At 60.3% G+C, this 11,155-nt stretch overlaps 1 protein-coding gene across 4 annotated transcripts in view; it reads left to right on the forward strand.

Moving 5' to 3' along the window:
* The first annotated feature begins 4,116 nt into the window (after positions 1-4,116).
* The window catches only part of SPPL2B (signal peptide peptidase like 2B), a 12,964-nt gene continuing 5,925 nt past the window's right edge, over positions 4,117-11,155 (forward strand). The window contains exons 1-7 of one of the 4 annotated variants that reach the window (XM_029917710.1): positions 4,117-4,211; positions 7,455-7,574; positions 8,166-8,378; positions 8,838-8,927; positions 9,600-9,739; positions 10,097-10,239; positions 10,494-10,590. In XM_029917710.1, coding sequence (XP_029773570.1) covers positions 7,473-7,574; positions 8,166-8,378; positions 8,838-8,927; positions 9,600-9,739; positions 10,097-10,239; positions 10,494-10,590 — 785 coding nt within the window. In that variant the 5' untranslated portion in view covers positions 4,117-4,211; positions 7,455-7,472. Of the gene's footprint in view, positions 4,212-7,454; positions 7,575-8,165; positions 8,379-8,837; positions 8,928-9,599; positions 9,740-10,096; positions 10,240-10,493; positions 10,591-11,155 lie in introns of those variants that run through there. The other 3 variants (XM_029917708.1, XM_029917711.1, XM_029917709.1) reach the window with 3 other exon arrangements.

The raw sequence follows: 11,155 nt of genomic DNA on the forward strand, positions 1-11,155 counted from the left end.
GGCCTGGCTTGGGGGTCCGCTTCGGGTTTGCGCGCCCCCCGCGCGGGTGGCCCGCGGGCCGGGAGCCCGGCGGTGACCTTGCGGGCCTGTCCCCGGCCAGTCTCTTTTCCCTGCCTTGGAGCCCTCCCCAGCTGCAGCGTCACTCAGCTGTGCCTGGGTCTGAAGTTTGGGAATTCCCCAACTCCGCAGCCCCTGCTCTGTCTCGAGGTCTCCAACCGCCGCCGGGGGCGCCTCTGCCTGGCCCCTTGGCCTTGGGCAGGGGGCTGCCCTTCCCCGAGCCTCAGTTTTCCCTCGCGCGCGTTGTTAGCGCTCACTCCCGTGGTTGCGGTAAGCCGTCCAGCGCGGCAACCAGCGCCTGACAGTGTCCGGGAGCGGCCAGGAGCTCATCCCGGGAGTGGGGTCGAATCGCCGCCCTGCATTTTGTCCCGTGACCTTGGGCCAGGGAGGTCCCCTCTTTGGGCGCCAGTTGCTCTTCTGCAAAAGGAAGAGAGGAGTGCAGCGAGGATTTAGCGAGATGATGCATGGGGTGATTTCTGTTCGGTGTGCATCTTATTCGGCACTTAGGTGAAGGGTCTCCCCGGGTATTGGGGGACCTGCTAGGAGGTGGCTGTTGTACGTTATCATAAGCGCCTTTTTAATTTTCAAGTCCTCTCTCCCCTCTGGGTTATGTAGCTCTGGGAATGGTGTTCCTACAGCCCTGCGCCCGCAGCCATTAACCTTGGTCTGGCCACTCCAGTCCGCCGCCTCTCCACCGTAGCTCCTGGTGGCCAGTGTTCTCCCTGTGGTCACTTTTGTCTCCCGCATTCCCCAATCCATTCTCAACACAGCAGGCATGACCTCTTTGAAAACGTGTCGGGTCTTGTTGCATCCAGTTGAGAGGCTTCCCCGGCTTCCGGCGCATTTGGGAGGCCTCTGTGGTTTGGCGGCTTGGGAAGACGCTTCCCCTCCTTTTCTGTTTGTGGAGGGCACTCAGCTCTGTGGTCTTCCACGTTTCCCTGGAGTGCCCCTGGTCTCCTTGGTCTCAACTTGCTTGTTCTTCCATCCTCCCGGAAGAAGCTCCCTGGGATGTCCCCTCCCCAGCCCCCAACACTCCTCCCGATGCTCATTTCCTCAAGTCTGAGCAAGTTGAGGGCAGGGACTTTGAGCTGTCCAGACATTTTGAAAGAGAGCAAAGTGAGAGAGAAGTGGACAAAGGGTAATGGGAGCACTGTGGAGGGAGTGACCCAGTTTGCTTGTGGAGGCTTTTCAGAAGCAGAGGCACCTACAGGGTGTTCTGAAGGATGAATAAGAGTTTGCCAGGTCTCACCAAAAAAAAAAAAAAAAAAAAAAAAGGAAAAATATTCCATGCTCATGGATTGGAAGAATGAATATTACTAAAATGTTGATACTACTCAAGGCAATCTATATATTCAAGACAATCTCTATCAAAATACCACCAGCATTCTTCACGGAGCTAGAACAAACAATCCTAAAATTTCTGTGGAACCAGAAAAGACCCCAAATAGCCAAAGCAATCCTACAAACAAACCAACCAACCAAAAAAAAAAAAAAACCCAAAGCTGGAGGCATTGCAATTTTGGATGTCAAGCTGTATTACAAAGCTGTCATCATCAAGACAGTATGGTACTGCCACAAAAACAGACACAGATCATGGGAACAGAATAGAAAACCCAGAATCGGCCCACAAATGTATGGCCAGCTAATCCCTGACACAACAGGAAAGAATATCCACTGCAATAAAACCAGTGTCTTCAGCAAATGGTACTGGGAAAACTGGACAGCAACATGCAGAAGAATGAGCTTGGACCATTTTCTTACACCATACACAGAAACTCAAAATGGATGAAAGACCTAAACGTTAAGACAGGAAGCCATCAAAATCCTAGAGGGAAAAGCAGGCAAAAACCTCTTTGACCTTGGCTGCAGCAACTTCTTAACACATCTCCAGAAGCAAGGGAAACAAAAGCAAAAATGAACTATTGGGACCTCATCAAGATACAAAGCTTCTGAACAGCGAAGGAAACAATCAACAAAACTAAACGGCAGCTAACAGAATGGGAGAAAATAATTGCAAGTCCATATGAGATAAAGGGCTATTATCCAAAGTCTATAAGGAACTCACCAAACTATACACCCAAAACACAAATACTCCAGTGAAGAAATGGGGAAAAGACATGAATAGACACTTCTCTGAAGAAGACGTACAGACGGCCAAGAGACACATTAAAAGATGCTCAACATCACTGTCAGGGAAATACAAATCAAAACCACTTTGAGATGCCACCTCACACCAATCAGAATTGCGAGCAAGAACTAGGTATTTGAAACTAGGTATTTTTGTTAGGTATTTATCCAAAGCATATAGGTGTACTGTTTCAAAGGGGCACGTGCACCTGAATGTTTATAGCAGCGCTATGGACAATAGCCACAGTATGGAACGAGCCCAAATGTCCGTCGAGGGATGAATGGATAAAGAAGATGTGGTATACATACATATATATACACCAGAGTATTACTTGGCAATCAAGAATGAACAACATGGATAGAAGTAGAGGGTATTATGCTAAGCGAAAATAGAGAAAGACAAATATCAGGTCACTCCACTCATATGGAATTTAAGATACAAAACAGATGAACAGTAAGGAAGGGAAACAAAAAAATAAAAACAGGGAGAGGGACAAAACCTAAGAGTTAAAAAAATTTTTTTTAATGTTTTTTATTTATTTTTGAGAGACAGAGAGAGATAGCCAGAGCACGGGAGGGTCAGAGAGAGAGAGAGGGAGACATAGAATCTAAAGACAGGCTCCAGGCTCTGAGCTGTCAGCACAGAGCCTGACGTGGGACTCATGAACCGTGAGATCATGACCTGAGCCTAAGTCGGACGCTTAACCGACTGAGCCACCCAGGCACCTCCTTAATGTTTATTTTTGAGAGACAGACAGTGTAAGCGGGAGAGGGGCACAGACAGACAGACAGACAGAACCTGAAGCAGGCTTCAGGCTCAGCTGCCTGCAGAGAGCCTGATGTGGGCCTCAAACTCAAGAATCACGGGATCATGACCAGAACCGAAGTCAGTTGCCCAACTGACAGCCACTCAGGTGCCCCAAGAGACTCTTATATACAGAGACCGAGCTGAGGGTTGCTGGAGGGGAGGTGGGGGGGGGGATGGGCTAAATGGGAGAGGGGCATTGAGGAGGACACTAGTTGGGATGAGCACTTAGTGTTATATGGAGGGAATGAATCACTGGATCCTACTGAAATCATTACAGCGCTATATGCTAACTAACTTGGATGCAAATAAAAAAACCCTAAATATATTATTTTAAAATATGGGGAAAATAAAAGCTGAAGCAAATGTGACGATAGTGAGTTAAGGGGCTCCTGGGTGTCTCAGTCAGTTAAGCATCTGAGTTGGGCTCAGGTCATGATCTCGCGGCTTGTGGGTTTGAGCCCTGCATCAGGCTCTGTGCTGACAGCTCAGAGCATAGAGCCTGCTTCAGATTCTGTGTCTCCCTCTTTCCCTGCCCTTCCCCCTTTCACACGGTCTCTCTCTTTTTCAAAAATAAATAAAATAAGATAGTTGAGCTGAGTACGTATTTCATACTATTATAATATGGTCGAGTTATATTATATTTTATAATGAAGAGAAAAACTGTAAGTAAATAAACAAGAAAAAGAGTTTGCCAGGTCTCAAGGCAGAGGGCAGGTGTTGCCGGTGATGGGTGGAGCTTGAACAGGGGTGGAGGTGTGAGAGCCGATTTATTTTTAGGCGAGGCGTCCACTTTGGCTGGTTTGTAGGGGGATACAGTGCTCACCCCTGAGAAAGATGACACTCCTGAAGGAGGCCCTTCGGCTGCAGTTGGAGACTCTGCAGTTGGAGACTCGGGTGTCCCCTTCGGCACCCGGACAGGGGGAGGGGCGGCGGTGGGCGTGGCTGGGGCGGGGGCAGCCTCTCTGGGCGGGGCGGTGGGCGGGGCGGACCGAGCCAGGCGGGCCTCCGGGTGCTGGGGCGGTTGGACTTTCTCCCCAGCTGGAACTTTGCCCTTCACGCGAGCTGAGGGGGCACCCCCGTGCGTGCTCTTCCCGGAACAGAGCCCGGGTCTGGAGTCTGTTTGCCCTGAGTCAGGACAGATGGCCTTGTGGCGTGTGGGTGTGGTTCTCTGGAGAAGTTTGGGTCCCGCTGCCTGAAAATAAGACTAGCTTCCCACCGGGTAGGAGCTACTTGCCACAGCCCTCATTCGTTTGCTGCCATTTTGTGACCCTTGGGGGAGGGGATACACATCTCCACCCCGTTGCTGCAGGATGCGTACTGTAGAGGCCAGGAACAGTTCTGAAGTCAAGCTGGTGCCCTCCCCGCCACTTTCCTAACTTCCCCTCCTCCACCTGTTCCCCCCCCCCATCCTCTACTGGCCCCTACCCCCTCCACCTGCCCCCTCTCCTTTACTGACCCCTACCCCCTCCACCTGCCCTCTCGGCTTCACCCCCACCTGTCCCCTCTGCTTCTCCTCCACCTGCTCCCCCTCCTACACCTGTCCTTCCTTCACCTGTCCCCCTCCCCTTCCACCTGTCTTCCCCCCTCTACCTGTAACCCCTCCACCTGTCCCCATGCCCCCTCCACCTCTTCCCTCTGCTCCTCTTCCATCCCCCCCACCCCCTCCCCCACCTCAACATCTCTCTCCAAGCTTTCTGGGTTCTTATTTTCACCCCCCTCTCCTCACATTTACCAAGTCTCAGAGGGAAGACCCTTCTGGCCTGGGTGCAGTGATGGGCTGTGGCCCCCCTGACGTGGAATCCATCCGTGGTCCCCGAGGCATGGTTCCTCTGCCATTCCTGCACCTGCTTGGTGGCTGTGACATGTCAGAAGGTGGCCTGTCTGCCGTCCCAGACTGAGACTGGCCACGCCAGACCAAGGGCCACTTGCAGCGTTGAGTCCTTCCCAAGAACATCTGGTTCCCTTAACTCCACGGGGAGGAGACCGTGGTCTGTCATCTGACAGAAGCACAGGTTGATGTAACAGGAGGCTGGTTGGCCCACGTGTGGGGACGGAGGTCCGTGCGTGTTCTCTGATGACCCTTCTAGAGAGAAGAAGCTTCTACCCATCCCCCCTTCACACACATGACATTTTTCTCCAACACCCTGTGTACCACAGAACGGGTGGCAGCAAATGTATCCCGCAAAGGCCCAGACGGTGAATATGTCTGGCTTTGTGGGCCCCCCGGTCTGCGTGCGGCTGCCCGGCTCTGCAGGGGCCGCTGAGAGCGCCTGAGGCCTTGCTCACAGGACTGGGGCAGCTGCGCTCCAGGGGACGGGCAACTGCCCGTGGGTTGGGGATCGGATGTGCCCCTATAGTGGCCCACGGTGAGGAGGTGCTGGGGTCCTGAGCGCGGGGCGGCCAGGTGCAGGACGTAGAGCCAGGCTGAGGGGTGCCCTTGGAGGGCAGTCTGGTGGGGAGAATCTGGAGGAGGAGGGAATGAGCAATTCAGAAGTTCTGCCTCTGGTGGAGGGACTGAGGGGCCCGGAGGTTGACCAGGGCAGGTTGGGGAAGGACACGGCCTTGTTGAGATGCTAGGAGACCCCTGGTCGGCCTCGGGCAGTCCCCCGCCCTGTGGCCACCGCCCTGGTTCTTAGAGCTGGGCACTGTGAAAGCATGGCTTTGTAGGGCACACCCAGCTGTCTGAGGGGCCTTGGGCGCTTGGCTTAAGGTGACAGATGGAAATGTTAGAGCGGAGGTACCATCTGGAAGAGGGGTGGTCGGGGTCCTGGAGACATGCAGAGCGGGCACCTGGTGCCTCCTGTTAGCCGCCAGGCTGCGCATTCAGGATTCCCAGGGGTCCAGCCACGCTGCCGCCACCACAAGTGACCGGGGCCCGGGTGAGAAGCTCCTGGAGCAGCTGGGCCTTGCTGGTTCCTGGCGAGGGTCTGGCCGGGTGAGAGCCATCAGTGCCCCAGGCCTGGTGCTGGGAGCCGTGACCCATCGGGACCCTCAACCAGGTCGGCCCCGCACTCTGCCCCGATGGCGAGGCGCGTCTGGCGGTGCCGGCTGGATCCTGTCACACGTCTGTGGTCAGACAAGCAGCTGCACCTGTTTGTGTCCTTGGCAGAGTCTTGGGGTTCCAAGGAGTGAGTTTTCCATCTTGGCCTTGAGGCGTCTGCAGCCCAAGGGGAGCACAAGCTAGAGAAGCGTGGGCCCCAGGGGCCCCAGGTGCACGGAGCAGGATTCGGGGGTCAGGCGGGCGCAGGGCCTGCCAGGAGTGGTGGCTGGACTCACAACCTCGGCTCCTTGCACAGGGCGACCCTCCTGAGACCCCCTCCCCTCTCAGAGGCCCTGGGGGGCTACTCAGACTTGGGGTGAGCCTAGCTGGGAGCAGAGCAGACAAGACCTGGGTCCTCCTGCTGGGTGGCTGCCGGTGACGATGTCTTCCCGAGGGACGGGGTCGTGCTTGTGGGGGGCTCTGCGTCCCCGCCCCAGCCCAGCGTGGGGGAGGAGGCTGGGGAGGCCTTGCAGTGCAGTCTGCCGGACGGCCAGGCAGCGGCTCCGGGGAGGGATGGAGGCGAGGATGTGTGGGGAGCAGGGACCCCCTGGTGTGAAGTCACTGTCCTGTACACTAGGCTGGCGTCAGCCCCTCCCGCCCAGGCCCCCAGCCACCCCACCGCCCTCGAGGACTCGGTGCTGTCCCTGCGCCTTACTGTGCGTTCAGACAAAGCTTGCTGGGTCCTCATGACCCTCTGGGGTGGCCCTTCGGGCGCAGCTGGCCCTCCCCCCGCCCCTGGGGCCGGGGCTGTGTGGGCTTAGGGGCAGGTGTGGGGGGAGGCGGGCTCTGGCAGCGACAGCTGTACGTGCCCTGTCGATGGTGTCGGCGCAGCCCTCTTCTGTTGCAAAGTCTGGCCGTTCCCAGCTGCACCCCAGAGCAAGGGGAGTTCAGTCCTGACCTGGGATCCCAGCACTGTGGCCTGTGTCACTGGGCCCGATGCTCCCTTCCCCCCCAGAAAGTGAGGAGTTGGCAGTAGGGGCCTGGACCCAGCTGGCCGCGCTGCTGAGGGGCCCATGGGCAGAGTTTCCAGGAGCCTTGTCTCCGTGGTCAGTGGCGATCCCCAAACTTGTTGGGGTGCAGGAAAGCTCCTCCTAGGCCGCCTGCCTCGCCCAGGCCCGACCTGCCGCCCCACCATGCCCCCCTCGCGACAGAGCTGTGGGGCTTTCACTCGCCTGTCCCATCGGTCCCGGGAGGGCCCCGTGGTGTGGTGCTGTCCCTGCCGTGAGAGCCACGGCCACGGCCAGCTCCCGAGTCTCCCCGGAGAAGCTTGTCCCTGCCTCATTTCTCTGCCATAAGAGGTGGATGGTGGTCTCCCACTTGTCCTGTCGGAGGGAGGAAACCAGCCTAAACCCTGAGCTGGGGAGGGGGTTGTCGTCCCCGTCAAGCCCCTGTGCTGAGCTGATTGCCGCCCTGTCGCCCCAGGTGGCCTGTGAGTACGGCATGGTGCATGTGGTCTCCGAGACAGGGGGCCCCAAAGGCAAGGACTACTGCATTCTCTACAACCCGCAGTGGGCCCACCTGCCACATGACCTTGGCAAAGCGGTGAGTACCCACTGGGCCCTCCCCCGTGGGGTCCAGCAGGCCTGGGGTGCTCTGGGTGTTCCCTCCTGCCTTGGGGTCTGGTCTGTCTTGCTGGCTGCCACCCTCCGCTCCCCATCCCCTGCCTGGAGGGCCCCCGCTGGAAGTCTCCTGTTGCAGGGGGCCAGCGGGAGGGCAGGGGGAGGGCCGCAGCTGGGAAACCAGTGTGGGGGGTCCAGTCACACCCGAGGGGCTGCTGGGCTCTCAGATGTCCCTAGAGGGGCCCCATCACGTCTCTGGGCCTGTTCCCTTGGTCAGAAACAAAAGACGTCCAGGTGCTGTTGAGGCCCAGCCCCCGCCAGGGGCACTGCCAACCCCCGCGTGCTGGACGGGGTCTCGGGTGATGCTCAGTGCAGAGGCCACGGCCCCCGCCTGCCCCCCCCCCCCCCCCCCCCCCCCCCCCCCCCGCCGGGTTCCGTTTGCAGTGGACGCAGGGACGGCTTCTGAGGAGTTTCCTCTGAGCGCCCACCACTCTCGGGCCCTCCTATTGGCGTCGTGCTTGGGCCCGTGGACGCGTGTGCACGTGTGCATGCGGCCCCCTGCTGACTTTCCTAGACCAGGTGGTGTAATCGCCGCCTTCCCCAGTCCCTCCTGCAGCTGTGGGACTGGACGGCCTCCGTGCTCTGCTCTCCGCCTGACCTCCCGGCCAAAGGCTTCAGCAACCAGATCCCGTTGGTGGCGCGCGGAAACTGCACCTTCTACGAGAAGGTGCGGCTGGCCCAGGGCGGCGGTGCGCGCGGGCTGCTCATTGTCAGCAAGGAGGCGCTGGTAGGGCCCGGGCCCGAGGGACCCGGGATTTGGTTTGCTGACCGTGGCTGTGGAGCCACGTCTCCCAGAGGGGAACTGTCCCAGAGCGGGGGCCCTGGGGAGACCCGTCCCCGCTGCAGGCCTCGGGGCAGAGCTCGGGGGGGGGCGCCTACTGAGGAGCAGGCGGCCTGGGCCCACATCCCACGGGCCTGCCCCTCCCCCAGGCAGGCCCCCACCAGGGCGGATGGGCCCCTGAGCCACCTGACTCCAAGGCTTGAACATGGAAGGAGAGCTTTTCCTCCCCCAGCGGGGAGAGACAGACAGACAGACAGACACTCACCCACACCCCCCCCCCCCCCCCCCCCCCCCCCCCCCGGCCCCTGCTCCCTCCACGAGGGCTGGCTCTTCAGGCTGCCTCACGGCGGACCAGCCTTGGGTAGCCCGGGCCTCCCACCCGCACACCCTCTTCTTGGCCCGCAGGTCCCTCCAGGAGGCAACAAGACCCAGTATGACGAGATCGGCATTCCCGTGGCCCTGCTCAGCTACAAGGACATGCTGGACATTTTCAAGGTAGGGTTCCGGCCGCGTCCAGTCTGGGGCTGTTCCCGGGCCGTGGGTGTCTGGTGGGCAGGGACGTATGAGTGAGGCCACCCACCTGGGGCTGGTGGCGCCACTGACCCGCGGGAACAGAGACGCTGGCCCCCGGGATCGGAGTGCCCAGGCTCCAGGGCCCCTGTGCCATGCAGCAGCGGGACACTGGCTGCCAGGCCAGGCCGGCCAGCCCTGCCCACACACTGGAGACCATGAACGTGGCTCTCCCTGCCCACACAAGGCCCGCCTCGGGGGAGCTGGTTCTGGACAGGCGAGCTTCCAGACACAAGTCAAATGGGAACATTCAGTCTTTGTGGAAGCTTCTAGCAATTTGCAGGACATGTCTTGGTCCTACTGCAGCCTCGCAGCTGCCCCCCAGGAACCACGTCAGCCTCCTAGATGCTTCCCGGGGCGACGTCCAGCCTCCTGCCCGCACACTTGCGCCTAGGTTTAGGACTCTTGTCCCCACATGCGCGTGGCCCCTTCTGATGTCGTGTGATGCTCGTCCACCAGAGCCAATTTCTCCGGGGTGGGAGTGGCAGGTGAAGACTCGGCCCTGGCTCTAGTGTGGGCCGGTCTGGGCTCCCGGGTGGGCGAGGGGCCAGGGGGCGGCGGCCCCAGCCTTGAGCTCTGGTGCATTCTCTGAGGCAGAACTTCGGCCGGTCGGTGAGGGCAGCGCTGTACGCGCCCAGTGAGCCCATGCTGGACTACAACATGGTCATCATCTTCATCATGGCCGTCGGCACTGTCGCCCTCGGGGGCTACTGGGCCGGGAGCCGGGACGTGAAGAAGTGAGTGCCTGGTGCACGCGAGAGACCTCCCCCGCGCAGCCGAGGGACGCCCAGGGCGTGCTGGGCGCTGGGCCGGGGCCCGTGGTGGGGCCTTCTAGCCCTGGGAGGGGCGTCACACCGCTTTCCATAGAAAGCTGCTGCCACAGCTTGGCTATCGGGGCTGGGGGCCCACCTTGCGGCCCCTGGCTGCATGGTCTCTCGGGGTCCCTGGGGTGGGGTCTGGCTTTCTCATTGAAGGGACAGGCAGTGGGAGTGGAGAGGGTGCCCCTCAGCCCCCATGTCCTGCCGCCCCTGCCCATCCCACCCGGGCCCCGTGCCAGCTGGCAAGGCACCCCTGACCCGCCTGTGCCTCCCAAGAAGGTACATGAAGCACAAGCGGGACGACGGGCCGGAGAAGCAGGAGGACGAGGCCGTGGACGTGACACCCGTCATGATCTGCGTCTTCGTGGTCATGTGCTGCTCCATGCTGGTGTTGCTCTACTACTTCTATGACCAGCTCGGTGCGCCCCCGGCCGCCCGAGGGGACGGGCCTGGTCCACTCTGGAGCCCATGGAGGGGTTTCACTAGAGAAGTCTGGCTGACTGATGGTGGGGTGAATGCGGGCCACTGTCGCCAGCCCTGAGGAGGGGACCTCAGCCAGGGGGACTGCCCCTCGCCTGCCAGGGCGCACAAACGCTTGGAGCCCTTCCTCGGGTGGGGGGCGGGGCCGGGGACCCCGATGGCCCCTGCCCCTCACACCTGCCCTGCCCCGCAGTCTATGTGATCATAGGCATCTTCTGCCTGTCCTCCTCCACGGGCCTCTACAGCTGCCTGTCTCCACTGGTCCAGAGGCTGCCGTTCGGCAGATGCAGGTGAGCCCCCTGTGGGCGGCCCCTGCCCGGCCCCACACCCTCAGGGGCGGCTTGCTGCGGTCCCCCCTCCCCGCTGCTGCCTTTCCTCGTCTTAGCCCCGGTGGCCTCCCATCTCCTGGCACCCAAAGCCCCAAGCTCTGCTGACAGTGCTGAGGACCCCTCTCTGTGGCTCCTGGCCAGTCTGGTGTGGCGTGGGTGGGGTGTGGGCCTCAGGAGCAGGGCGGGGCGGGAGGTGGGTGGTGGTTCCCAGCCTCCCTCTCTCCACATCCCATCTGGGTCAGGCCCAGTGGTGACACCGGGGCTGAAGTGGGCCAGCGGGGATGGGGGTCCCAGGCAGGGGCGGCAGGGCAGGGCCATGTGGCTGAACATGCTGCCGGTCTGGCCCTGGGGGCTCTCGGCTGCCAGGTGCCTGGTCTGGTTCTGCCAGGGCCCGTGGCCGATCGCTGAAAGGTTTGGACAAGGTCAGGTGGGCACTCAGGAAGCTAAGCCTGTGGAGTGAGACCGGGTAGGGCTGCTGGCCCAGGGGCGGGGCTCCATGGGCAGGGCTGGCCCACGCCCAGGTGCT

Source organism: Suricata suricatta, chromosome 12, assembly GCF_006229205.1.
Source record: "Suricata suricatta isolate VVHF042 chromosome 12, meerkat_22Aug2017_6uvM2_HiC, whole genome shotgun sequence".
NCBI lineage: Eukaryota > Metazoa > Chordata > Mammalia > Carnivora > Herpestidae > Suricata > Suricata suricatta.